General features: G+C 48.1%; 1 protein-coding gene across 3 annotated transcripts; it reads left to right on the top strand.

The window, feature by feature from the left end:
* The first annotated feature begins 1326 nt into the window (after positions 1 to 1326).
* LOC148140093 (butyrophilin subfamily 3 member A1-like) lies at positions 1327 to 26156 on the top strand. 3 transcript variants are annotated; one of them, XM_087979293.1, is made up of 12 exons: positions 1327 to 2249; positions 3720 to 3824; positions 5218 to 5571; positions 6616 to 6900; positions 8146 to 8265; positions 8975 to 9001; positions 16186 to 16212; positions 18150 to 18170; positions 18631 to 18651; positions 20465 to 20491; positions 22364 to 22390; positions 23335 to 26156. In XM_087979293.1, the coding sequence occupies exons 2-12, from the start codon at positions 3767 to 3769 to the stop codon at positions 23901 to 23903; spliced, it is 1536 nt and encodes a 511-aa protein (XP_087835419.1). In that variant the 5' UTR covers positions 1327 to 2249; positions 3720 to 3766; the 3' UTR covers positions 23904 to 26156. The 3 variants fall into 3 exon arrangements, with proteins under 3 accessions (XP_087835419.1, XP_087835418.1, XP_087835417.1); XM_087979292.1 differs by having other exon boundaries at positions 1327 to 2341; XM_087979291.1 differs by lacking the exon at positions 1327 to 2249 and adding an exon at positions 2266 to 2393.
* Positions 26157 to 26681: the final 525 nt, after the last annotated feature.

Below are 26681 nucleotides of genomic sequence, written 5' to 3'. Positions count from 1 at the left end.
CTGCTGCGCTTTTCCAGCAACACTTTTTCAGCTCTGCTTCTTAGCTCCAGCCAAACAGTTTCTACATCTTGAACTTTGATCTCAGATCCTCTGTCATTTATTTACTAATGTCATTTTTTTTCCTGGGATAGATCAGCAATCGATAAGCAAGATCGAGTCTTGAGTCTGGGCACTGTTACAGAGGTGGAAATTGATGGCTCAAACATGTAGTCAGAAACTCAGGGGTGAAAATGCGATACTGAGATGGAATAGGGAACATGCTGTAAGAATTACTGAAAATAATGGCTTCATTCTTGCCAAAATTAAAGGGGAAGAAAATGTCTGCTCATCCAGTACTGGAAGTCTGACAAGTGGTGGCAGCAATGGCGTAGTTGAGAGAGGAGTTGGTGAGATTGGCCATACATGTAAAAACCAACAATGTTAGAATTAGAATTAGGTTTATTGACATGTATACTCAAATTACCAAAGGAAAGGAGTGAAAAGAGTACAATATCACTAACATATGGTGTCACCTGAGGTACAAGGTACCTACATAAAAATCTTAGATACAAAAATAGATAAAATAAAGAACAAGGTTACACTATGTTGCCGATATATATAGTATAAGTTAGCAAAATAAGAAATAAAGTTAAAACAATAGATATTACAGTATTTTGATAAGAGCTTCCAAGTGACCTGACTGGGCTTCACTGGTTCCCAAGCAGTAACCACCTTCACTCTGGGCTCTGTCCCCACTCTGCTCCAGGTTACTGGCCACCTGCACTCCACTCTGAGCCACTGGCCATCCCCACTGGCCTCTGTCCCAGCTCTGCTCTGAGCCCACTGGCCTCTTTATTTACTCCGCTCTGGGCCTACTAGCCTCTGTATTTATTCCGCTCTGGGCCTACTGATCTCTGTCCCCACTCCATTCAGGGCCCACTGCCCTCTGTCCCCACTCTACTATGGGCCCCCGGCCTCTGTCCCCTCTGCTCTGGGCCCACTGACCTCTGTCCCCACTCTGCTCTGGGCCTTGTTGAAGAATGTGTCAGATGAGGGAACTGAGTTGGCACTAGAGGGATGAGAAACCTGAGGACACAAGACCCAATCCATCAGGGACTGCAGAGCTAATCTCAGGGAGCGGAAAGAGCTACCACTCAAAGTCATATTCTGGCTATGACTAGGGTAGATGAGACCGGAAGAAGCTTGTGGTTAGTCCTATGTGGACATAGGACAGAGGAGGACACTAAGGACAGCTATCTGGAAGGCTGCAGTTAGCTTGAGTCTGGGTGGGGGGGGGAGGAAATGTCTGTCACAGTCACATGGTATTGGAAGTCCAACTCCATGTGAGATCCTCCTGTGCTATTATAAAGATCCCACTTGCAAAGGGACTCAGTGAAAGACACTCTCCCTGAAACATGTTGGCCTTCCAGAACAAGGAGCTGACCTCTTCCAGCACCACTCTAATCTGGACTGAGTGTTGCAGACTGGCACATTCCTAGGTCCAGGACTATGTCCTGAGGGGTGCACGAAAGCTTGGTCAGCTGCCACCAAGGCCCAGTGGGGAAAGACCACTGTCTGAGGTCTTCCTGCTGAAGGTTATTGGGGGTGTGTTCAGTTGTGGAACTCTCTCAGTGCCTCAAATGCACATAAATATAGTCTGGTTCAAATAACAATTTGTTAGATTGGAGTCAAATTCCAATGTGTGTTTGTTTCCTTGATATGCTACTGTACAGAATCCAACTTCGTTTGTGGCTGTGTGTCTAATACAGATACATTTTTATGAATAAAGTATATATTTGAAATAATAACCCACGCAATGAGCTGAACTGCCTCGTCCAGTTGATCGTGAGGTTATAATGGAGTGTGGGAAGTGGATTAGGTCAGTGGCTGGCTTGCCAGACTGCGTGATACTTAGACCGTGGGTTCAGTCCCCCCACCCGCTGAGGTTAGCAGGAAGGATTCCCTTTCTCAACCTCTCCCTTCACCTGAGGGACACCGAACCTTAGATAAAGGCCCCAGTAGTCGTCTCTTTCTCTAATAACAAACAAGCCCTTGTCGTCTCGCAGTAATATGGTGACTTTACATTGGAGTAAAACCCTTTATCGAACAGGTGGGCTGAGAAAGCGCTTCATGAAGGACAGAAAAGAATCCAATTGCTTCACTTTATCTGGCTCAGTGAATGTGGGAGGGAGGACACAAATTCAGAGAGGAGGCAAGCTGAGGGATTTGAACCACTGGCTGTCCCCGGATTCGCTCACTTCTGTGATAAAGTACGTTTTCCGTCTTCCGACGGATGTTTAAAAGTGAAACTGTTGAAGATTTCGCTGGCTTTACTTTTCAGCGGAGAATCGACGGGCCCAGAGTAAGAAAAAATAACGTGTTGAAAGAAAGGAAGGCAGTTGATGAAGCAGCGGGTGGGTGTTGACTGGCCGATTGTATCATTACCAGGGGGTTACGATGTCGAATTCTCTCCGTTTTCCGGGTTGACAGAACAGAAACAGATCCCATCTTCTCTGTTCAGTTACAAAGGGCAGGGTTCAGGTCAGCGGCTGCGTCGTGCACTGTAAAGGGGTATTTGCCTGAAAGACTCTGAGGGCAGGTCAGGGTTCCTGGGGACTCAGGATCATCTGTGATACAGACCCCTTATAGTCCCCACCCGGGCCAGCCCTGAAACGATCGGGTCACGTCACTCCGTCTGTACTTAACCTAACCCTGTCTCCCTACCCCAAATAAGCTTTCGGACTAGTTTGTGCATCGAAGTTTAATAAATTCTCGAAGTCCTCTCCCACCCCCGACCCCCGTGCTAATCCCAAGGGGAACACAGGAACGACTTGCATTTCTATAGCGCCCATCGATTTCTTGACGCGCTTTACAATCGATGCAGTGTTGCTGTGTAGCTCGTTATAAAGTAAAACAGCAGCCAAACCTCCCAATAAGTATGACCAGATCACAAGTCTTCAATGCTGCTGGACCTTAGCGATGAATGTCACCCCAGGGCCCCGGCAAAAGCTCGGTCACACTGTCGGGTTTGAGTGGCCAGTGATAGACAGAGGGCGATGAGGGAGGACTTCAAACCAACAGTCAGGGCATCTGGACCCAGGCCTGTGGAATTCTCTCAGGCCCTTGTTTTCCCACTAAGTCATTTTCTCTTGTGGCCACTAACCTCTCAAAGACTTAACAATAATTCAGGTTTATTCAGTACATTGCATCAGTTGTATGACACTTTGATATTTTACTATAAATAATGTGATCCTGCCCCACCAGCTACCTGACAAAAGGAACAGCTCTCTGAAAGCTTGTAGTTTCAAATAAACCTATTGGACTATAAACTGGTTTAGATTAGATTAGATTCCCTTTAACTAATGCACCTAACACTATGGGCAATTTAGCACGGCCAATTCACCTGACCTGCACAGGTGATTATGGGAGGAAACCCACGCAGACACGGCGAGAATGCGCAAACTCCACACAGACAGTCGTCTGAGGCCGGAAATGAACCTGGAATCCTGGTGCTGTGAGGCAGCAGTGCGAACCACTGAGCCATCATACCACCCCAATGAGCCACCATGCCGCCCCTTGGTGTGTGATTTTTAACTCTTTGATGAAGGTAGTGCGGTGGACGTTGTCTGTACAGAGTTTACGAAGGCATTCCGCGTGATACACTGGTTAGCAAGGCGAGATCATGTGAATCCGTGAAGGAGATTAGTGTTGAATCTTGATAAAAATCTCTTGTCTTTCAGGGCTAGCACGGACAGGCTTCTGAGCTTTGCTGAAGGTGTTTGGGAGCATGGAGCGTGGGGCGCTGTGTCTGATTCTCCTCCTCAGGATCCATTCTGCACTGGCAGGTGAGACTCCCTCGGTGCCTCACTCCATACCGACCCGTGAGGTCATCTTCAGACAGGCCGATGGCTTTCAGTTAGGATCCCGGAGAGAACAACAAAAACTTTTAAAAAGAGATGACGATTTCTCAGCCAGCTTTATGAGGGGTCGCTGCACACGCTTTCACATTTTGAGGAGGTTCGAAACAAACCAAAATCAGCATCAACTAAACATTTTGGTGCAGTAATGCCAACAGTACAGGTTCAATCAGAATGGACTGAGGTCACCATCAAGGTCCTGCATTCTCATTCTCGCCCCTTACCTAAGGTGTGGTGACGCTCAGGTTAAACTCAACTTCGGTTAAATTCCAATGAGAGTGTGGCTTTGTGGTCCCCTGGGACTATGGCAATTTTACCTTTTACTTAGCTTCTAACTAATATGCTAAACTACACAATGTATTCCCTGTTAACTTCCTCAAACATATTTCGCCTTTGTACAGTCCTTGCCATGTGAAAGCCATCTAATTTTTAAAGCCCTTAAGCTCTCCTGGCTTTAACAGGCTCTCTTCTGTGCATCCCCGGATGCAGGGTGGGCTCGGGGTGTGTCAATATTTACAGGGTGTGCCCGGGAAGGGTGTTAGTGTTTACAGGGTGTCCCTGGGAAGGGTGTCAGTGTTTACAATAGTCTCTGGGACTGTGTCAGTATTTACAGAGATCTCCCAAAGAGCATGTCAGTACTTACATAGGGTGCCCACGGGGCCTGTGTCTGTATTTACAGGGTGTCCCCTGGGAGTCTATCTGTATTTACAGGGATCTGCATCTTGCCCTGCAGTGCTGTCTCTCCCACACTGCACTCCTAATCCGAGCAAAGCCTGTGGAACAGCCAGGAGATTGTTTGGAGAGTGTAGGAGGTTAGTCTTGAATATTGATGAAACCTCTTGTTTGTCCTTGTCCAACGAGCGCTACCAATCAGAATGTGAAACCGTGTGCCATCAAAAATGGTAATCTAAAATCTGGTCAAAGAGATAGGGAATTTCTGGATCATCTTAAATAAGGAAGAGAGAGGGGTTGGGAAGAGTGATTTTCACATTTCTGAGCGGATCTCTCAAATGTTAATTCTGACCTCTCTCTCTCTCTGCACCTTCACTGCAGCTGTAACACTGTATTCTGCACTCCAAGTCCTCTTTTCTTTGATTGCACTTTAACTGTAGTGTTTGAATAAATTTTGTTTGGCTTAATGTTGCATGGTTTGACCAATCATATTGCATCTGGAACATGGCACTTTGCTGTCTAGCCTACCTTCTTAACATATTTGAGGCAGTCTGGTCTGGCCCATAACAAGACACAATAGTTATATTGTTTTTGCTTTTTTATTAATGAGTGGTTTGACCATTTGTTCCTTCTCCCCACCTCTTTACAGATGTGTTCCGAGTCACTGGCCCGGAAACTCCAATCATTGCCTCGGTAGGTGGGGTGGCAGTGTTGGAATGCCAGCTGATCCCAGAGAAACCCCTATCGGGCATGAAGATAGAATGGGCTCGCAGTGACTCTGAGCAGCACATGCCCATCCACAGCTACGTCGTTGGGCTGAATGTGGAGGAACAGCCTGCTCCGGCGTACAGGAACAGGACAGAGTTCTTTAAGCAGGAGCTTAACCAGGGGAATGTCTCTCTCAGACTGCGAGATGTCCGGCTGCAGGATGAAGGAGATTACCTCTGCATGGTTGAGTCTAGGGGATTCATTGAGCAGGCACCCATGAAGCTGAAGGCCACTAGTAAGTCCCCATGGGACTGGCTGCCCGTGGGATCAACCCATTCGCTCTGTCACCCACTTCCTCACTCTCTATGTCCTTCTGACCTTCCTCTTCCCACTCCTCCTCCACGCCTCTATACCTCCTCCAACCCGTCTACACCACCTCCACCCCTTTCAAAACTGCCTTCCCCTTATACCTCTCTCCACCATTCCCAACCCCTCAGCCCCTCTTACACCTCCCTCCACAGCCTCTTCCCCCTCTCTTCCCCCTCCCTCACTCACCCTACCCTGCTGCCTGAGCTGGAACAACCCGGTGAGCTGATGAATGATGAGGGATGAAAGCAAAGAGCCTTCAGGGAGATTTAAAGAAGTTGAGTTAATGGGCAAATGTGTGGCCACTGCAGGATAAGGTGGATAACTGTGACATTGTACATGATGGGAAAAACAGGTTGGCCAAGTATGATATCAATGGTGTTGGATTGTGAGTTGTTGATGTGCAAAGTGACTTGGTTTCTCTTGGTAAATAGTAAGTTTGTCTTCACAGTGAGAGGGTATGAGATCAGGAGCAGGGATGTCTTACTCCGGCTGTAAGAGCCTTGGTGAGACCACATCTGGAGTATCGTGTTTGGTTGTGGTCTCCTGACCTAAGGGAGGATACTGTTGCCTCAGAGGGAATGCCAAACCTATGTTACATCTACTTTAGTTTTTTGATCGAAGACACAGGCAGCTGAATTTTGGATGACCTCAAGTTCACTTAGTGGAATGTGGGAAGGACATACCAAAGGCAGGGCTAAGGGAATCAGGAAGAAGGTTTCAGTGAGGATGAGCTGGAACAGGTGAAATGGGGTGAGGCTGCGGAGATGGAAATGTTTGTTTTTAGTGAGCGTCGCAAGCTAAGGGCGCAAATACAGCTCTCCATCAAGCGTGACACTAAGTTTGCGAAGAGACTGGCTTAAACTCTTGGTCTGTTTTCACAGAGAGAGTTAGCGTCGAATAAAATAAAATTCGTGGCCTCAGTCTGCCCCAGTCTTTCCTTTCTCATGACCAATGATTCTTCTTGTTGTAGGTTTCGGCCAGCGTCCTGTGATACGATTGGAAGGATACCAGCACGATGAAATCGGGCTGCACTGTAATTCATCCAGCTGGTACCCAGTTCCCATGGTGCACTGGGAAGATGGCAAGGGCACGAACATGACGGAGAGGTCGAGGATGACATCGACGAAGACAGTGGATGGCCTGTACAAAGTCTCAAGCAGCATTGAGGTGACAGCTGGTTCGAGCAACACCTTCAGGTGTTTAGTGAAGAGTGCCATCTTAAAGAGCTCACGGCAGAGCAGCCTCAGCATCCCAGGTCAGTGAGGTGCCTGTGCACTTGGCCGCAGAAAAGGGAGATCGCACGTTTTCTAGTGCGACTATGAAACTCCTGAAAATTTTCACTGCCGATTTAAATTCTATGGTGATGTCAGTGGTTGCTCTCCAGAGGGAATTTCAGTCGAGTCCCAAGGAAGCATTACATCCCAAAGTCAGAGCCTAGGAATCTTGCAATGAGTAACTCACCCCTGTCTCCCCAAAGCCTGTCCACCATTTACAAGGCACAAGTCAGGAGTGTGATGGAATACTCACCACTTGCCTGGATGGGTGCAGCCCCAACAACACTCAAGCAGTTTGACACCATCCAGAATGAGGTGGCCCACTTGATTAGCACCACATCCACAAACATCCACTCCCCTCCACCATCAACATGCAGGAGCAGCAGTGTGTACTGTCTACAAGATGCATGTAGTAAATCACCAAGGCTCCTTAGATGTCACCTTCCAAATCCTTGACCACTACCATTGAGAAGGGCAAGGGCAGCAGATACATGGGAACATCCTGTGGTTAGCTCTCAGTTGACCAGATGCCTTGTTTGTGATGTAGCATGAAGCTAATGGCGAGTGTTCTATTCCCTCTGAGGTCACCATTTGGGTCCCACCTTTTCAAATTTCTTCACACCTTCTGTACTGACTTTGTCATCTGCTTTTCTGAAGGAGAGTCATGGCGGACTCAAAATGTCAACTGTTTCTCTGTCTACAGATGCTGCCAAACCTGCTGAGTTTCTCCAGCATTCTCTCTGTGTCTGTTTCAGTTTTCATAATTCTGCAGTATTTTGCTTCTATTCAAGGTTAGGAGGATGATTAGGCTAGTGCAAGCTGGACGGGCTGAATTGACTCCTACTGTGGTGTAAATATAATCCAGAATCAGGCTTGGTCTCCATCAGGGCAGAGTTCCTTTTCACACTTGCCCTCAATGATTCCAGGACTAGGAAGAGGGGGAGCTGATCTATGACTCACAATCTTGACTGACCCACCCACCTCCTGGGAACATGTTTAACTTACAGAGTGTTCCCTGATGATGTAGACTTCTAAACAGCCAGAGTTCAAGATGGCCACAGTTGTGCACTCTTAATCAGTTTCCCACTTGTGGGTGGATTAGATTTGGTGATGGGAAGACTTTGTTGGTGACACAAGGAGCCTCCTTGGGGGTGACTGAGGATTGGAGCTGCAATCCAATTGATAACTTTGCATTTAATTGAGCTTTCTTTTGATTCCTCTTCCAGATGAATTTTTCCCCAGAATGTCACGTTTCTTCATCGCCTTCATCCTGTTTCTCATCTTGCTCCTTGGATTGCTGGCAGCTGCCGGTTACTATCAGTACAAACAGCAGAAACAGATAAAAGGTATGATGTACTAGTCACTAACAAAAAAGGGCCCATTTTGAGAGGGGTTGTCATTACAAGAAGAGGCCCCGCTTTAAAATAGAGTGACAATTTAACACATGGTGCCATTTAAAGGAATTGTGGTAATTGTGAGATGGCAGTTTTTTTTGGAAGTGAGGCATTTTAGGCACTGGTTGCCATAGTGAGACAGAACGCCATCTTTGTGTCAGTGCACCATTCTTATTTACAGCACTTTATTGAATCATGCACAGGTACTATTTTGAGAAAATTCAGAGGCAATTGAACCATTTTGTTACTCGGCGCCATTAGGAAACAATATCTTGCCACTTTCAAAGTTGAAGTGGGGGAAGAAAAATATGTTGTACTTGAATTAAAGTCACATTATAGAAATTATGAACAGACATCCATAAAGGGTCTTTGGGGCTTTGGATTCTGATGTGGTGGTGTTGGGGGAGGGTGTGCAGTAGGGAAGAATGTATTCCAGCTGGTGGAACTGTGTATCCAGAGAGTGATGGAAAATTTGCCACTTAGTATTTTACAATAGGCTCTGATTAACTGGGGGGGAGGGTGGGATTTGACTCACAATGCAAGAAGTATTGTGTTGATTGCATGACTGTGTACCATTACAGGAATGCATCTGATAGTATATGCGTGTGTGTGTAAAATTAATAGTGTATCATAGTCACACTGTGTATCTGTTCTCTTTCAGAGCTGCAAAAACGTCCAACTATCAAAGGTATGTCAAGTTTCATTTAAGTATTTGCCTCTTTCCCCCTTTAGCTATCCCATGTCACTTGTATGACATTGGTCCAATTATTAAATTTCACATCCCTAAGGTTCCTCAGCAGCTCAGGGGCTAAAAATCCACTGTATAGAGATTCTGGCATAGAGGCAAGATTCTCACTCCTAGGTCATCCTGAGGGAATACTGCACTGTCCTCGATGCCATCTTCCCAATAGTACCTTAAACTGAGGACCTGTCTTTGGGTGGATGCTGATATCTTTGGCAAGATCTTTTGTTTTGTCTTTTCCTTGAGGACTTTTCCTGTTGCTTATTTGGTGCCCTTGGTTATAATTTGTGAAAATTGGAATTGCCACAGGGACGAGCTATAGGAGGTTGAGATTCTGGGTTTTTTCGAGGAGAAAGTGAGGTCTGCAGATGCTGGAGATCAAAGTTGAAACTTTATTGCTGGAACAGCACAGCAGGTCAGGCAGCATCCAGGGAACAGGAGATTCGACGTTTCGGGCACAGGCCCTTCTTCAGGAATGAGCAGAGAGTGTTCAGCAGGAGAAGATAAAAGGTAGGGAGGAGGGACTTGGAGGAGGGGCGTTGGAAATGTGATAGGTGGAAAGAGGTCAAGGTGAGGGTGATAGGTCGGAGTAGGATGGAGGCGGAGAGGTCAAGAAGAAGACTGCAGGTCAGGAAGGCGGTGCCGGGCTGGAGGGATTCGGCTGAGACAAGGTGGGGGGAGGGGGGATGAAGAAACTGGTGAAGTCCAAGTTCATCCCCTGTGGTTGGAGGGTTCCCAGTCGGAAGATAAGACGCTCCTCCTCCGACTGTCGCGTTGTTGTGGTTTGGCGGTGGATGAGTCCAATGACCTGCATATCCTCGGTGGGAGGGGGAGTTGAAATGCTGTGCTACAGGGTGGTTGGGTTGGTTCGTCCGGGTGGCCCAGAGGTGCTCTCTGAATCGCTCCGCAAGTAGGCGGCCTGTCTCCCCAATATAGAGGAGGCCACACCGGCTGCAGCGGATGCAGTAGATGATATGGGTGGAGGTGCAGGTGAATCTGTGGCGGATATGGAAGTTTCCTTTGGGGCCTTGGAGAGAAGTGAGGGGGGAGGTGTGGGCGCAAGTGTTGCACCTCCTGCGGTTGCAAGGGAAGGTGCCGGGAGTGGAGGTTGGGTCGGTGGGGGGTGTGGATCTGACAAGGGAGTCGCGGAGGGAGTGGTCTCTACGGAAAGCTGATAGGGGAGGGGAGGGAAATATATCCTTGGTGCTGGGGTCTGTTTGGAGGTGGCGGAAGTGACGGCGGATGATGCGCTGTACATGGAGATTGGTGGAGTGGTAGGTGAGGACCAGTGGGGTTCTGTCCTGGTGGCGGTTGGAGGGGCGGGGCTCAAGGGCGGAGGAGCGGGAAGTGGAGGAGATGCGGTGGAGGGCACCGTCGACCACGTCGGGGGGGAAATTGCGGTCCTTGAGGAAGGAGGCCATCTGTGTTGTACGTATTTTGAACTGGTCCTCCTGGGAGCAGATGCGGCGGAGACGAAGGAATTGGGAGAATGGGATGGCGTTTTTACAGGGGGCAGGATGGGAGGAGGTGTAGTCCAGGTAGCTGTGGGAGTCGGTTGGTTTGTAGTAGATGTCCGTGTTGATTCGGTCGCCTGAGATAGAAACAGAAAGGTCTAGGAAGGGGAGGGAGGAGTCCGAGACTGTCCAGGTGAATTTGAGGTCGGGGTGGAAGGTGTTAGTGTAGTGGATGAACTGTTCAACCTCCTCGTGGGAGCACGAGGTAGCGCCGATACAGTCATCAATGTAGCGAAGGAAAAGATGGGGGGTGGGGCCAGTGTAGTTGCGGAAGATGGATTGTTCCACATACCCTACGAAGAGGCAGGCATAGCTGGGGCCCATGCGGGTGCCCATGGCTACTCCTTTTGTTTGGAGAAAGTGGGAGGATTGGAAAGAAAAGTTGTTCAGGGTGAGGACCAGTTCGGTCAGTCGAAGGAGGGTGTCGGTGGAAGGGTACTGGGTGGTACGGCGGGAAAGGAAGAAGCGGAGTGCTTTGAGTCCTTCGTGATGGGGGATGGAGGTGTACAGGGACTGGATGTCCATGGTGAAGATGAGGCGTTGGGGACCGGGGAAGCGGAAATCCTGGAGGAGGTGGAGGGCGTGGGTGGTGTCACGAACTTAGGTGGGGAGTTCTTGGACTAATGGGGACAGGACCGTGTCGAGGTATGCCGAGATGAGTTCGGTTGGGCAGGAGCAGGCTGAGACGATGGGTCGTCCGGGGCAGTCAGGTTTGTGGATTTTGGGCAGGAGGTAGAAACGGGCGGTGCGGGGTTGTGGGACTATGAGGTTGGAGGCGGTGGATGGGAGGTCCCATGAGGTGATGAGGTTATGGATGGTCTGGGAGATGATGGTTTGGTGGTGGGGTGTCGGGTCATGGTCAAGGGGACGGTAGGAGGAGGTATCTGCGAGCTGGCGTTTGGCCTCAGCGGTGTAAAGGTCAGTGCGCCAAACTACTACCGCGCCTCCCTTGTCAGCTGGTTTGATGGTGAGGTTGGGGTTGGAACGGAGGGAGTGGAGGGCTGCGCGTTCCGAGGGTGAGAGGTTGGAGTGGGTGGGAGGGGTGTGGGAGTTCAGGTAGCGGTTAATATCGCGGCGGCAGTTTGCTATGAAGAGGTCGAGGGCAGGTAGGAGGCCAGCACGGGGTGTCCAGGTGGACGGGGTGTGTTGGAGGTGGGAGAAGGGGTCGTCAGAGGGTGGGCGAGAGTCTTGATTGAAGAAGAAGGCACGGAGGCGAAGGCGGCGGAAGAATTGTTCGATGTCACTCCGTGTATTGAATTCATTGACCCGAGAACGTGTGGGAACGAAGGTGAGACCTCTGCTGAGGACTGATCATTCATCCTCAGAGAGGGGCAAGTCTGGAGGGATGGTGAACACACGGCAGGGCGGGGAGCTCGGACCTGGTGTGGGACTGGAGCTGGATGTGGGGGCGGGGTTAGGCCTGGGGGCGGGGACAGAGGTCGGCGTGGGGGCGGAGTTGGACATGGTGATGGAGACCGGCAGGGGGGCGGGGTTAGGAGCGGTGACGGAACTCAGCCGGGGGGCGGAGTTAGGCGTGGTGGCGGAATGTGGCGTGGGGGCGGAGTTAGGCGCGGTGACGGAACGCAGCGGGGGGGCGGGGTTAGGCGTGGTGACGGAACGCGGCGGGGGGGCGGGGTTAGGCGTGGTGACGGAACGCGGCGGGGGGGCGGAGACACATGCGGCGATGTGGTCCAAATGTAGGTTGCTGACGTCACTGGGGGCGGAAGTAGCTGCGGCGACCACGGAGACAGAGTTCTTCCCCATAGCCGCGGAGGTCGCCAATCTGTTGGTGATTGTCTTCATGACGATCGCAGAGCAGGTTGTCTGTGCGGCGATCCCGGAGGCGGTTGTTTGGGCCGCGATCATGAAGGTTGCGAGGTCGGTGGGGGCGGAAGTGACGTCATCGTCGGCGGCGTCTGCGGCTATTACCGCGGGCGCTGTAGCGGCCGCGTGTGTAATGGCGCCGGACTGGTTACGGAGGCCGATGGAAGTTTCTGGAACGGTTGAGGAATCCGGAGTTTGGGGGTAAGTGCATGAAAGTTTTTGGTACTCACTGCCTTTAATTTCCGATATGGCTAGAAAGAACTGTTTGTTCAGTCTATGGATTCTTCTGTAAATGAAGAACAGTAGAGGTCCTTTACAGGTCTGTGAGAGAGTTGTCCTGAGCTGGGGTAGGTCGAGTTGCAGGGAATGTAGGTACCGGCGCATGGCTGCAAGCGTGGAGTGGAGGATCCGGAGGGAGGTCCGTTGCTGGAGGCTGCGGATTTGTTGCAGGTACTGGTAGTCCTGGTTGGGTCCAAATTGTGTTAGTCGGAAGGTGATCTGGAGTCCATGGGGGATCAGTCGGTTCCGTAGGCAGATGCTGAGAAAGGAGATGTGGATGTGGTAACGAGTCTGCTTCAGAATGTGGCTGAAGAGCTTCTGTGCAGAGGAGATGACCTGGGGTGTGCAGTGAGAGAGGGACTCACTGAAATCTTTGTAGAGAGAGGCAGAGAGCTTCTTCAAGGAAGCTTTCACCTGGACAGTCTCGGACTCCTCCCTCCCCTTCCTAGACCTTTCTGTTTCTATCTCAGGCGACCGAATCAACACGGACATCTACTACAAACCAACCGACTCCCACAGCTACCTGGACTACACCTCCTCCCATCCTGCCCCCTGTAAAAACGCCATCCCATTCTCCCAATTCCTTCGTCTCCGCCGCATCTGCTCCCAGGAGGACCAGTTCAAAATACGTACAACACAGATGGCCTCCTTCTTCAAGGACCGCAATTTCCCCCCCGACGTGGTCGACGGTGCCCTCCACCGCATCTCCTCCACTTCCCGCTCCTCCGCCCTTGAGCCCCGCCCCTCCAACCGCCACCAGGACAGAACCCCACTGGTCCTCACCTACCACCCCACCAATCTCCATGTACAGCGCATCATCCGCCGTCACTTCCGCCACCTCCAAACAGACCCCAGCACCAAAGATATATTTCCCTCCCCTCCCCTATCAGCTTTCCGTAGAGACCACTCCCTCCGCGACTCCCTTGTCAGATCCACACCCCCCACCGACCCAACCTCCACTCCCGGCACCTTCCCTTGCAACCGCAGGAGGTGCAACACTTGCGCCCACACCTCCCCCCTCACTTCTCTCCAAGGCCCCAAAGGAAACTTCCATATCCGCCACAGATTCACCTGCACCTCCACCCACATCATCTACTGCATCCGCTGCAGCCGGTGTGGCCTCCTCTATATTGGGGAGACAGGCCGCCTACTTGCGGAGCGATTCAGAGAGCACCTCTGGGCCACCCGGACGAACCAACCCAACCACCCTGTAGCACAGCATTTCAACTCCCCCTCCCACTCCACCGAGGATATGCAGGTCATTGGACTCATCCACCGCCAAACCACAACAACGCGACGGTCGGAGGAGGAGCGTCTTATCTTCCGACTGGGAATCCTCCAACCACAGGGGATGAACTTGGACTTCACCAGTTTCTTCATCCCCCCTCCCCCCACCTTGTCTCAGCCGAATCCCTCCAGCCCGGCACCGCCTTCCTGACCTGCAGTCTTCTTCTTGACCTCTCCGCCTCCATCCTACTCCGACCTATCACCCTCACCTTGACCTCTTTCCACCTATCACATTTCCAACGCCCCTCCTCCAAGTCCCTCCTCCCTACCTTTTATCTTCTCCTGCTGAACACTCTCTGCTCATTCCTGAAGAAGGGCCTGTGCCCGAAACGTCGAATCTCCTGTTCCCTGGATGCTGCCTGACCTGCTGTGCTGTTCCAGCAATAAAGTTTCAACTGAGATTCTGGGTTTGACAATCGAGGAGATTGTGAGTTTAGTCCCACGCAGGGGCATGTTGGGAACGTGGATTCCGTGAAATCCGATCATATTACGTCAGTGACAGGTAAAATAATTCATCGTAGAGAAGTATTGGTGAGGTTTTTTGTGAAAAAGATGTAGACAGCTCAGTGAATACAGCTACTAATGGTGATACTTAATGAATGGTGGGACAGTCTTGAAGGGCTGAATTTGCTCCTTGTTCAAATGTTCAGTGAAGGGGAACCTATACCCAGCCTGGAGTCTGGTCTTCTCTTAAATCTGGGCCCACCTGTGACATGTGCCACTAGCGAAGCTCTCTGATGGAGCCTGGAAGTCACTGATGAAGACATTTCATCACCATCTCCACAACAATTCACTGAGAGAGAAGTCCGGGTGTCCACATCTTCAAAATGATTTAGAAAGTTAGCAACAGAAGGCCTTGTCCCACCAGTCAGCGGCTGATCTGTGCCCTACCTCCATTTACCTTTGATCCGTGTCCCTTCGGACAGCAAAAATCTATCAATCAAAATGAACAGATGACTCAGTACTGGTTGCTGGTTGTGGAAGAGAATTCCAAGCTCCCTCCAGCTTTGTGCTTAGACGCATTTCTAAATTTTATTCCGGAGAAATCAGGTCCTAGTTTCTACCCCCTGTTCCCTAGCCCAAGTCTCTCTAACTAACAGAACCGACTACTCACTGTTCCCTTTAATATCTTGAAAACTTTGATCTAATACCCATTACCCATCTTATTTCCAGGGAGTAACAACCCTCAATTGTGTCATCTCTCCTCGCAGTTTGACACTTGGATTCCTGGTATCATTCTGGTAAATCAACTCTGCACTGCCTCCAGGACCAACACATGTTTCTAAGATGTGGTGCCCAGAATTAAACATAGTGTTATATGGAGGTCTGACCAGGGCTTTGTGTAGCTGAGCTATGATTTCTATCCCCCTAGTATGCTCCTCAGTGTGCAAGGCTGCCCAAGTCTATTCCTAGAACTCAGTTTTTCCTGGGAACTGGTTGTGAGAGGCTGTAGGTTGAAGGGGATCTCTCTGCATGTAATGTGACCAACCAAGCGACTCTCCCAATCTCAGCGCCTGTCGTAAGGATGTTAGAAGGATTTACAGGTTAATAGTCACTCATCTTATGAATGTCCCTTCTGTGATCATCAGTCCTGGAGTAGGATTTGATCTCTGATTTCTGACTCTGAGGCCAGGATCGTACTCTGAGTTTCCAGATTCTATTCATCAACCTGTCCCGATGTGTTGTGGCACACCTCTGGTGCAGTTGGGACTCGAATGCAAGGCTTCTGAATCAGAGGTAGGGGCACCACCATTGCAGCATGAGAGATCCTAATCTCATTGAACATCCAAAATCTTTGTATTCTAATTCACCATCCTTGATCCTGAGCTGGACTGCCAAACCTCATTGATGGTTAATGGTCAATTGCCAATAGTTAACTCGTGTTCAGCTTCTGTGTTCGCCGACAACCATTGGATCCCAGTCTCGCACAACCTTGGAATCTGGATTTTAATCACTCCATCATTGATGCCTGGGCCTTGAGCTTTGAAAGACCCACTCTGACACTCCAGCATTCTGAAAAGACGACCAAAGTCCTACCACTCCGTACATGCTTTTGAAAAGCTGCCCTAGTATTTCCTTATTTGGCTCACTGTCTAATTTTGTTCAATAACACACTCTTGTGAAGCACTTCAGGATGTGTTACTATATTAAAGACTCTCTCTAAGTACAGAGTTTTTGTTGTTGTTGAGCACAGATGCCCATTCATTTTTAATCTTTTCATTGCAGACTTCGAAGATTTATCAAAACGAACAGGTAAGAATCAGTTCAGCCATTTCCCATCTTCTGTTGAAAGTGTTCCCTCGATCTCACAAATATTCATCCTTTGACAATTGGTGAGTCCAGAGGGTCACAGAGCACTCAGTCCAAGACGTGTATCATACAGAGGGTTCCACAGTATTATGCTTGAAAATGAATGAAGTTTACTGTTGAAAAGCTCTTTGCCTCTGCAGCCAGTGGGACAGTGTGTCCCAGGGAGGCCCCTGCAGCCAGTGGGACAGTGTGTCCCAGGGAGGCCCCTGCAGCCAGTGGGACAGTGTGTCCCAGGGAGGCCCCTGCAGCCAGTGGGACAGTGTGTCCCAGGGAGGCCCCTGCAGCCAGTGGGACAGTGTGTCCCAGGGAGGCCCCTGCAGCCAATGGGACAGTGTGTCCCAGGGAGGCCCCTGCAGCCAGTGGGACAGTGTGTCCCAGGGAGGCCCCTGCAGCCAGTGGGACAGTGTGTCCCAGGGAGGCCCCTGCAGCCAATGGGACAGTGTGTCCCAGGGAGGCCCCTGCAGCCAGTGGGACACTGTGTCCCAGAGCTGTAGCCAGTTTTGTTTGATGCACTCGTAGAACGTGGGAATTGCTGCTGTTGCCTGCATGTTTATTGCCTCCATTCCTATTTGCCCTTGAGAAGGTGGTGGTGAGCTGGCTTCTTGAACTGCTGCAGCTCATGTGCTGCAGGTAGACCCACAATGTCCTTGGGGATGGAATTCCATAATTTTGTCCCAGCGACATTGAAGGAACAATGATATATTTCCAAGTCAGGATAGTGAGTAATTTGGATGGGCGCTTGAAGGTGATGATGCTGTAATGTATCTGCTGCCCTTGTCCTTCTAGATGGAAAAGGTTGTGAGTTTGGAAGGTGCTATCTGAGGATCTTTGGTGAATTTCTGCAGTGCATATTGTGGATAATACGCAGGGCTGCTACTGAGTGTCAGTAGTAGAGGGACTGGGTGCTTGTCGATTTATAGCGTTGATCAAACGGGCTGCTTTGTCCTAAATGGTGTGAGCTTCTTGAGTATTGTTCGAGCTGCACTCATCCAGGCAGGTGGGGAGGATCCATTACACCCCTGACTTGTTTCTCCTAGATGGTGGGCAGACTTTGTGGAGTCAGGAGATGAGTATCCCACTATGGAACTCCTGGGCTCTGAAACTTCTCTTGTACCCACTGGGTTTATTTGGTGAATCCAGTTGAGTTTCTATTCAATGGTATCCCAAGGACGTTAATAGTGGGAGATTCAGTGATGGTAAACCATTGAATTTTCAAGAGGCATTGGTTGTATTATCTCTTATTGGTGATGGTCATTGTCTGTTATATGCATGGTGTGACTCTTACTTCCAACTTGTCAGTCCAATCCTGGATATTGTCCAGATCCCATTGAAATTGAACATGATCTGTGCTCAGTATCTGAGGAGTTGTGAATGGTACCAAACATCATTCAATCACTGGCCACCATCCTCACTTCTGACATTCGGATGGAAAGAAGGTCATTGATGAAGCAGGTAAAGATGGTCGGGCCTAGGACACCATCCTGAGGTACTCCTACAGAGGTGTCTTAGATAAGTGGGACGCTGATCCAGGTCTGTAGTTGAGTGACAGGTACCATCTTTCTAGGGTTCAAATCAAAGAGATAATGATCTCTGCCATTTATAAGTGTAAGAGAACTGTTACAAGTTTTAATTTTATTCCACTAACAAGGTGCAAGTCAGATTGGTAGCATACTCCCCACTTGCCTGGATGAATGCAGCTCCGACAAGAAGCTTGACACCCTCCAGGAAACAGCAGCCCATTTGACTGGCATCACGTCCTTAACTCCCTCCACCCCTGGTGCTCAGTAGCAACAGTATGTTCTGTAAAATGCACTGCAAAAACCCTCTGAACTGATGGTAACTGCACATTCTTGACATGTCTTTTCTCTTTTCTTTTTCAGAGCAACTTCACAATGATGTTGGTGAGTTTTCTAATTCAGGATTTTTCTTGACCACTGAGGTGACTTGTATCCACCTCACTGAGTGGATATTTTCTGTTGGTTTCTGACTTTTTAATTGGGATTACTACATTCCGATCCCAAACCCAGGAACGACCTGTCTTTTAGTGGACGGTAAATGTGTGGGCCACAGAATACTGCAGTAGTACTGGCACAGCTCTGAGCCAGATACTGTGTTAGTCCTGGCAGAGATCTGAGTTAAGCCCCAGGCCAAGTCTAGACAGAGATCTGATGGCAATTCAAGGTCAGATCTAGGCCAAGATCCAATCTAGATCCAAAGTCAGCCTCAATGAAAGATCTCTCTGTCTCTCCCTGGACAATAAGAACCTCTCTTGATCCAGTTTTCTGTCAATTTGTAAGCTCAAGCATGAAGATTATTTCTCTCCCATCACTAATTAAGTTGCTTTTTTATGTTTTCTCACAGGCAATGCCCGTGCTAATTTAGGTAAGGTACTCTCAGTCTAATATGAGAGAGATGTTTCGCTGTTTCATTCTCACTGTCTCTGTGGCTGAACCGGAGTACATTTCTCCAACTTAAGCTGCAAGTTAAATATATGTTGATGTTCTCTCTCTCTGTCTTTCTTGGAATTGGAAAATGAAAGCTGAGAAGATAAACCCATTAACCAAGGAGCCTTCTAAATCAAAGTTGTTAAGATTTGGAAAGGAGGTTCAATACAGTATACATGGAAAAGATGTTCCCAATGCTGGAGGAAATCATTGAGATAGACCTGATAGGTTGAATGGCCTGTATCTGTCCAGTGGACTTGCAGCATTTATTTACAAACAAAGGAAGTAGGAGTAGGCCAATCGGCCCTTCGAGCCTGCTCTGCCATTCTTTGTTATGATTTGGAGGAGCAGGTGTTGGGCTGGGGTGGACAAAGTTAAAAATCACGCAACACCAGATTATAGTCTAACAGGTTTATTTGGAGGCACTAGCTTTCAGAGTATTCTTCCTTCATCAGGTGGTTGTCCTGATGAAGGAGGAACACTCTGAAAGCTAGTGCTTCCAAGTATACCTGTTGGACTATAACCTGGTGTCGTGTGATTTTAAACATTCTTTATGTTGATAATGGTTGAACATCCAGCTCAGTAGCCTGTTCCCACTTTTTCACAATATCCCCTTAGCCCCAAGTGCTATCTTCAACTCCTTCTTGAAATCATGCAAAGTTTTGGCCTCAGTTGCGCTGTCTGTGTTTGCAAATTCCACTGGCTCATCACTCTCTGGGTGAAGCAATTTCTCCTCATCTCAATTTTAAATAGTTTAGCCCACATCTTTCGATCTCCATCAGTAACATCCTTCCAGCAATAACATGGTCTAGTCCTGTTCTGAACTCCAGTGAATATAATCCTAAGTGATTCAGCCTCTCGTCATGTGTCAGTCTCACAAAGGATCATGATCTCTTCCTCAGACAGTTGTGGAAGCAGAGTAATTGAATACTATGATTGTCATGATGTGGAGGTGCTAGTGATGGACTGAGGTGGACAAAACCCATAGTCACATGACACCAGGCTATAGTCCAACAGGCTTTATTTGAAATCACAAGCTTTCAGAATGCTGCTCCTTCACCAGGACTTCACCTGATGAAGGAGCAGCATTTCAAATAAATGTGGCACACTATAATTTGTTGTCATGTGACTTCAGACTTTGAATCCCATGAAGGCAGAGGTTGCTGGATTCTTGCTGAGAAGGAGGTAATAGGTGATTAGAAAGGGTCGGAGGAAATGTGGATGAATCCATTAGCCATTGAATGCACAGAACAGACCCATGGGACTGAGTATCCTGCTCCTTTCCTGAGGCATATATTTGTATGACCTGATGTGTATAGTCCTCATTCTGCTTCTCTCCCACTGCCTCCCTCTCTCCGTCACTGAGTGTCGCACTCTCTCTTTTCCCTCACTATCTCTCTCAATCTCCCTCGCCCTCTCCCTCTCACCCTTCCTCCCTCTGTCTGCCTCTCTCCCTCTGTGTCTGTTCCCTCATACACTTGCTCTCTTTCTGTCACTCTTACTCTGTTGCTCTCTGTCTCCTTCTGTTTACCGAGGGATTGTGGTGGAGTGTTATCAGGATCACCTGATCTTGAGGTAACATAGGAATGGATGAGAGTTTCAGCAATGGACGGGCTGAGGCTGGGTGTGGTCAGACAGTGTTTGGAGATGGGAGTAGGTGTAATTGGCTTTGCTGACTGATGATCTTATTGTGATTGGATATCATGTTGAGCTAATGCTTTATTGATAAAAATATCTTTGCTTCATTACAGGTCGAGAGAAGGTTCTTTGTCAAACAGGTAAGGTCTAACTGAGCTGGTGTAGCACTGATTAAATCCTCAGTGTTTCTCTATCTCTGACCCCCACAGTGTGCTCCATCCTGAACCAAATCCCTCCACTTTCACAGAGGGGCTATGTAGAGCGTTATCCCATATTATTGAACATATGATAGATGCTAGTGTCAGTGGACTGAATGGCATCCTTTTACAGTGTAACAGTTTGGTGATGGTGTTGGTTGAAGGTGTAGGGTAGAGCTGGGAGTTATCAGTCTGGCTGTGAGCCTTTGGTGTGTTACTCAGCCTCATACCTGCACCAGGAAGGGGACTCCTCAGTCCTCACCCTGACAGCTAAAGTTACTAATCAGAAAAACCCATTGATCCAACAAAGCCCATCCCTTGAGACGGACTCAACTGTTTCCCATCAGCAACATCTCTGCTGTGGGAACACTAAAATCCTTCCTCCATTTTAGCAGAAAGGTAATAACTGTTTCAATGTTTCCAGAACATTGCGCCCTGCATGATGGAACATAGAATGGTACAGCACTGGAACAGGCCCTTCGGCCCACCATGTCCTTGCCCACCATGATGGCATTCTAAACTCATCCCACATGCCTCCGTGTGTGTGTGTGTGTGTATCTGTCTAAATGCCTCTCAAACTTTGCCATCATCTCTGCCTTTAGCACATCCTCTGACAGGGCAATCCAGGTACCTACCACCTACCATTTTTGAAAAACAATTGCCTTACAAATGTCCTTTAAACATTTCCCCTCTCACCTTAAATCTATGCCTCCTAGTATTTGACATTTCCACCCTGGGACTATCCATATTCACCATAATTTTATATACATTTATTAGGTTACCCATCATCCTCTGAAGCTCTCTCGAAAACTATCCGAGTTTGCCCAACGTCTCCATATGGTTAATGCAATCCAATCCAGGCAACATCCTGATAAACTGCTTTTGCATTCTCTCTAAAGCCTCCACATCTTCCCTATAGTGTAGTGACCAGAATGTACACAGTACTGCAAATGTGGCCGACCTAAAGCCTTGTACAGCTGCAACATGACTTGCCAGCTTTTGTACTCAATACCCAACTGATGAAGTTGAAAAATGTGGTGCTGGAAAAACACAGCAGGCCAGGCAGCATCCGAGGAGCGCAGGAGAATCGACGTTTCGGGCATAAGCCCTTCTTCAGGAAGTGAGGCTGGTGTACCAAGCGGGCTGAGATAAAGGGTAGAGGGGAGGGAACTTGGGGGAGGGGCGCTGGGAATACGATAGGTGGAAGGAGGTGAGGGTGATAGGCCGGAGAAGGGGTGGGGGCAGAGAGGTAGCTATTGGCCAGTCTTTGGGGCCTTGCTTGTTTCTAAAGAGGATACAATGATTTCTGTCAAGGCCCAGCAATCTCCTCACTTGCCTCCCCGTGCCCCCCCTCTCCCCCCATGCCCACCCCCCCTTGTCAAACCCCAGAATAGCAATGCACTCCCCCACTCTCATCTTAATGTCCATCTCCTTGGTGAATATTAATGAAAAGTACACATTAAGGACATCACCCATTTCCTCTGGCTCCATACAAATTCTCTCCTTTGTCCTTGAGCAGACCTACCCTTTCCCAAGCTAACCTCTTGCTACTATAAAATGCCTTGGCATTCTCCTGGTTCGTACTTGCCAAGCATACATCATGGCCCCTTCTAGCCCCCTTAACTTTTTGTTTAAGTTCTTTTCCGCTTCCTTTATACTCCTTGTGGACCTCAAGAGATCCTGATGTTTGTTGAACACATTAAGCTGTGTGGCGAGTGTTAGTGGTTATTTGCTGCAATAACAAGTCGAGCTGAATTGGTGGGGGTTGTTGAAATTGCCTGATGACCCTTTGACTTTGATTCTCTGTGTTTTCAGCTGCCGAGAGGGTCATCACTGCTGCAGGTGAGGAAGGTTTTCCCGTCACTTTGTCGCATTCCTCCCTCATTTCTTGGGAATCTTGTTGGGAGTTCTGATCCCCTCCTTTCAGGTATAAGATAACCAGAACTCTGCCTGTGCTGCGGGTGTTTAGCTGCGAAGGCCATCCTTTGAGAGTTGCTGCAGTTGGGTGTTTAAGATCGCACAGCATCATGTAAACAGCAGGAGCATTCCCCAGTCAATCATTCATTGCTTGACCCACTAAAACCTGGCACAGTCTGCTCAGGTACTGATCCAGTTTGTATACCATTTGTCCCTATCGCCTCAATCTCCGCACATGAACTGAAGAAGGCCATTCTTGATATTTTTAAAAAATGTTGCTTCAATTGTGGCTCCCTCAATGACATGTTCCGTGGAAGACTTCCAGATCTCTACTCCCCTTTGTGTGAGAAATTGCTTCCTGATAGACACCTGAACAGCCTTGTTTGGAGTTTGAGATTCTGTCTCTCTGTATATACCACCCTACACACAAAAAGAGGGAAGTGTTTCACTTTCTCTCCCTCCAATCGAAACCTATAATTATATTAAACATGTCAGTTGGAACATTCCTTCATTTTCTACGTCTAAGGTACATAAAATCCGATCGATTTAATCCTGCGCGCCTCGGTTTTATGGTTTCATCTGCTCCAAGGTTACCATGTCCTCCTTGTGTATTAGTGCCCAGCACAGTGTGGCATACAGGGCTTGATCAAAGCTCAATCCATTCCAACCTCCCTTGAGACCATAGGGAAAAGGCAGAGGACTGATCAGGTAACTTTATAAAAAAGCTGTCACACTCACAATGAACTGGATGGCCTTCTCCTGCGCTGTGGTTCTTTAAACCCCTTCCCAGTTTCCCACTCGCATCAGTGATTTCTGGACAAGTTGCCATCAAAAACCTTCTGACCTGTGACCTCCTTTTGTGTTGGCAGTACCTGTGACCTACGACCCAGAGACCGCCAACCCCTACCTGATAATCTCCGAGAACCGGCTGACTGTGACATTCAGTGACAGTTGGCAAGAATTTCCAGAAAACCCAAAGAGGTTCATCTCCCGGCTCTTTGTGATCGCGGAAGAAGGGTACGAGAGCGGGAGTCAATACTGGGAGGTGCTGGTGGGCAACAAGCCAGACTGGGATCTGGGAGTCGCCAAAGAGTCCATCCCCAGGGAAGAGTGGATCACGCTGAGCCCGGAGAACGGGTACTGGTCCATCGGGAAGCGGGGTGATACCTATGAGGCCAATACAACAAGCCCTGAAACCCTAGAGTACAAGACTATGGCTCAGAAAATCGGCATCTACCTGAACCGTGAAGAGGGGACAGTTCGTTTCTATGATGCCGATTGCATGGTGCTAATCCATAGCTTCATGGCGCAATTCACGGAGAAGATCTATCCATTCTTCAGTCCCTGGGGATCCAGGGAGGAGATGACAATCTGCCCCTTTAATTCCTCATTGTCCAGTGTCAAGCAGGCCTTACTCAAGGACAATCTGCCCCTTTAATTCCTCATTGTCCAGTGTTAAGCAGGCCTTACGCATTTCCTGAAGAAGGGCTTATGCCCGAAACGTCGATTCTCCTGTTCCCTGGATGCTGCCTGACCTGCTGTGCTTTTCCAGCAACACATTTTCGGCTCTGATCTCCAGCATCTGCAGACCTCACTTTCTCCTTACGCAAGGGGCCTTGGACAATAAAGATCGAGAAGGAGTGAAACTAATTTACTGTTGCAAAGGGGACAAAATGACAATAAGTGACATGGATATTGCCATTATAATTTTTAAATGGTTTACAAGATTTGTCATGCTCAGCGAAGTGAATCCACCTGTGTGGCTGACACAAGAAGTTTGTACACCCTGAGCCCTTCCCCCACATGAAAATGGGTCACACTCACCCCAGTCAGGCCCATTCCCATCTTGAAGGTATTAACTTGAAAGGTGATGACTAGACCAAAAATCAGTGCCATGAATCAAAAGTAGTTCCTAATAATTCCAAATGAAGCAGTTGAAATGAATAGTAACCTGATTAAGGGGAAGCTGGGGAAACACGAGAATTGCTGAGATGGTACAGATATAAATGGAGATGATGATTTATTGGTAATGACTAGTAACCAGATTAATGCTCTTGGGGCACAGGTTTATATCCCTGTCTCTGCTTGAGCAATAAATGCTCCTTTATCTAATATTAATACATCTGCTCATTCTGTAAAGCAAATTTAGTTGTCATTGCAGTTAGTGTTGAATGTTGAACTAAATGTTTAAAGCTCATAGTGAGCTATGACTAAACTTAGAAAGATGAATTATTTTAAGCACAGTAAGAGGCCATCTTGCACATTTTGTGTTGAATTTTAGCTCCTCTGGCAATTTCAATCCAAAAGACAATTTCTACCTGCTCCAAAGGTCCATGGTTCTGAACATATGAGACCTTTCATTCAATTCACGTCAGCTTTCAATGCCCCAGTCTCTAATAAACACACTGTTCTCTCTCTGTCAACATGGCCATTAGCCCTATCTGCTCCTCACCCCTGCCTTATTATCCTAGAGCATTCAGATGAGTTAGACAAGTGGTTTAACCATTTGCCATCTGATCTGGCTGAACCACATAAAGTGTAACAGTATTGGGTCCCTGCTCTTGTCTGCTAAGACTGCTCACCATTCCCTCTTGGCCAGCGACTAGCCCTTAGTGTCCTTATCCAACAAACTCTCCCCTGAACATTGACAATCCCCTGCTCTCCCTCACTGCCCAGCTCTCTCGACCCCTGTTCTGATGCTAAATGATCAGGCAGTTAGTAGGATTGTCAATCCTGAGTGAGCAAGAACATTTCTCCAGTTAAGTTTTAGGATGAGTGAACCCATTGTTTTCACTTCCACTCCAAATGCAGTTCCTGAGTTATAAGATCCATGTGTCACCTTAATGACGAAAGTCTCAAATAATTCCAGCCCGCTCGTAATTTGATGTAAAGATGAGCTTCCAAGCACCCTCAAAACGACTGCCTACTTCCACATCACTCCATTTTCACTAAAGAGCCAGGAATCTTGAAGTCAAATATGACATAATATTGGCTTCCTCTCAGAATATTGCCATGGATATGGATATACAATAGTCAGTCACTGGCATGACAGCCCCAGATTCCATACCCATCTCAGCTCATCCACTGTTGAAACCTTCATCCTCACCCTGGTCACCTCTGGGCTTGACTATTCCAGTGTGTTCCTGGCAGGTTCCCCCACATTCTATTCTCCATAATCCTGAGGTTGTCCACAAAACTGCAGAGGGTCCTCTATTTTGCAGCGAATCCCGTTCTCCTCTGGCCCCAGTGCTCGCTGACTTGCATTGACTCCCAGGTTTTAAAATTCTCATTATTGTTTTTAAATCTATCTATGTGTCACCAATCCTTCCCATCAGTGTATTCTGCCCCAGTCGCAGAATTCTGACACCCCCCCCAAAAAAAGTCTTTGTTTCTCTTATTCTGGCCTCTGGAGAGGTGACATTGTTCTTAATCACTTCATCATTGGGGATCATCTCTCAACCACCTATAACCCTCTGCCAAATTTTCAAAAATCAAGACACCTCTTAAAGTCCCATTGACTGAGCTAATGACCATCTGATATCATTGATCCATTGTGCTTGATGTGTTTTGTACAATTCCAATCCTGTGAAGTGCCTTCAATGTTTTACTACATAAAAGATGTTATTTGCTTATTCTAATCTTTGAAGGACTAAGCTCCATATTTTTAATAAAACAGAAATGAATTTTCGGAGTTGGGAAGTCTTCTCTATTCTACTGCATCCACACTGAAACACAGGGGGAAAAGCCAGGACACTGATCCTCCAGGATTAATCCAGACTCTCCTGGAATTGGGATTGTACAGACTGCCAAACACAATGAGAAAGAAACCATTAGGGGCATGTAAAGACTTTTCTATCAACACTTTCATTCCCTGAATCCAAGATCTCATTTCTCAACTACCCTGCCATTTTTGCCAATTTGCATAAGCAATTGGAACATCCAATCAGAAATGGAAGATTCTGTTCAATTTCTGGTTGGCTGGGGACTGGTGCTTACCTTGACAATGGTTATTGAGGGTAACCAATGTTGAGAGAGGCTGAGAGAGAGCAGAGGCAGTTAGGGGTCCGAGATTAAGTGGTAAAACCCTCAGGAATACTTCCAAACGGTATAATCAATGCCATGCCTGATCAGAAAGTTGGTTAGCTGAGTTGGCTGGATTGAGATGTGGTGTGATGCTGAAATCCTTTTTTGTGGTGCACTCAATACTATTAGGGAG

Source organism: Chiloscyllium plagiosum, unplaced genomic scaffold (genome assembly GCF_037043375.1).
Source record: "Chiloscyllium plagiosum isolate Xiang-an unplaced genomic scaffold, Cpla_swu_hap1 HiC_scaffold_35, whole genome shotgun sequence".
NCBI lineage: Eukaryota > Metazoa > Chordata > Chondrichthyes > Orectolobiformes > Hemiscylliidae > Chiloscyllium > Chiloscyllium plagiosum.
The sequence above is the reverse complement of the archived record's forward strand: the minus strand, read 5'-3'. Positions and strand labels throughout refer to the sequence as shown.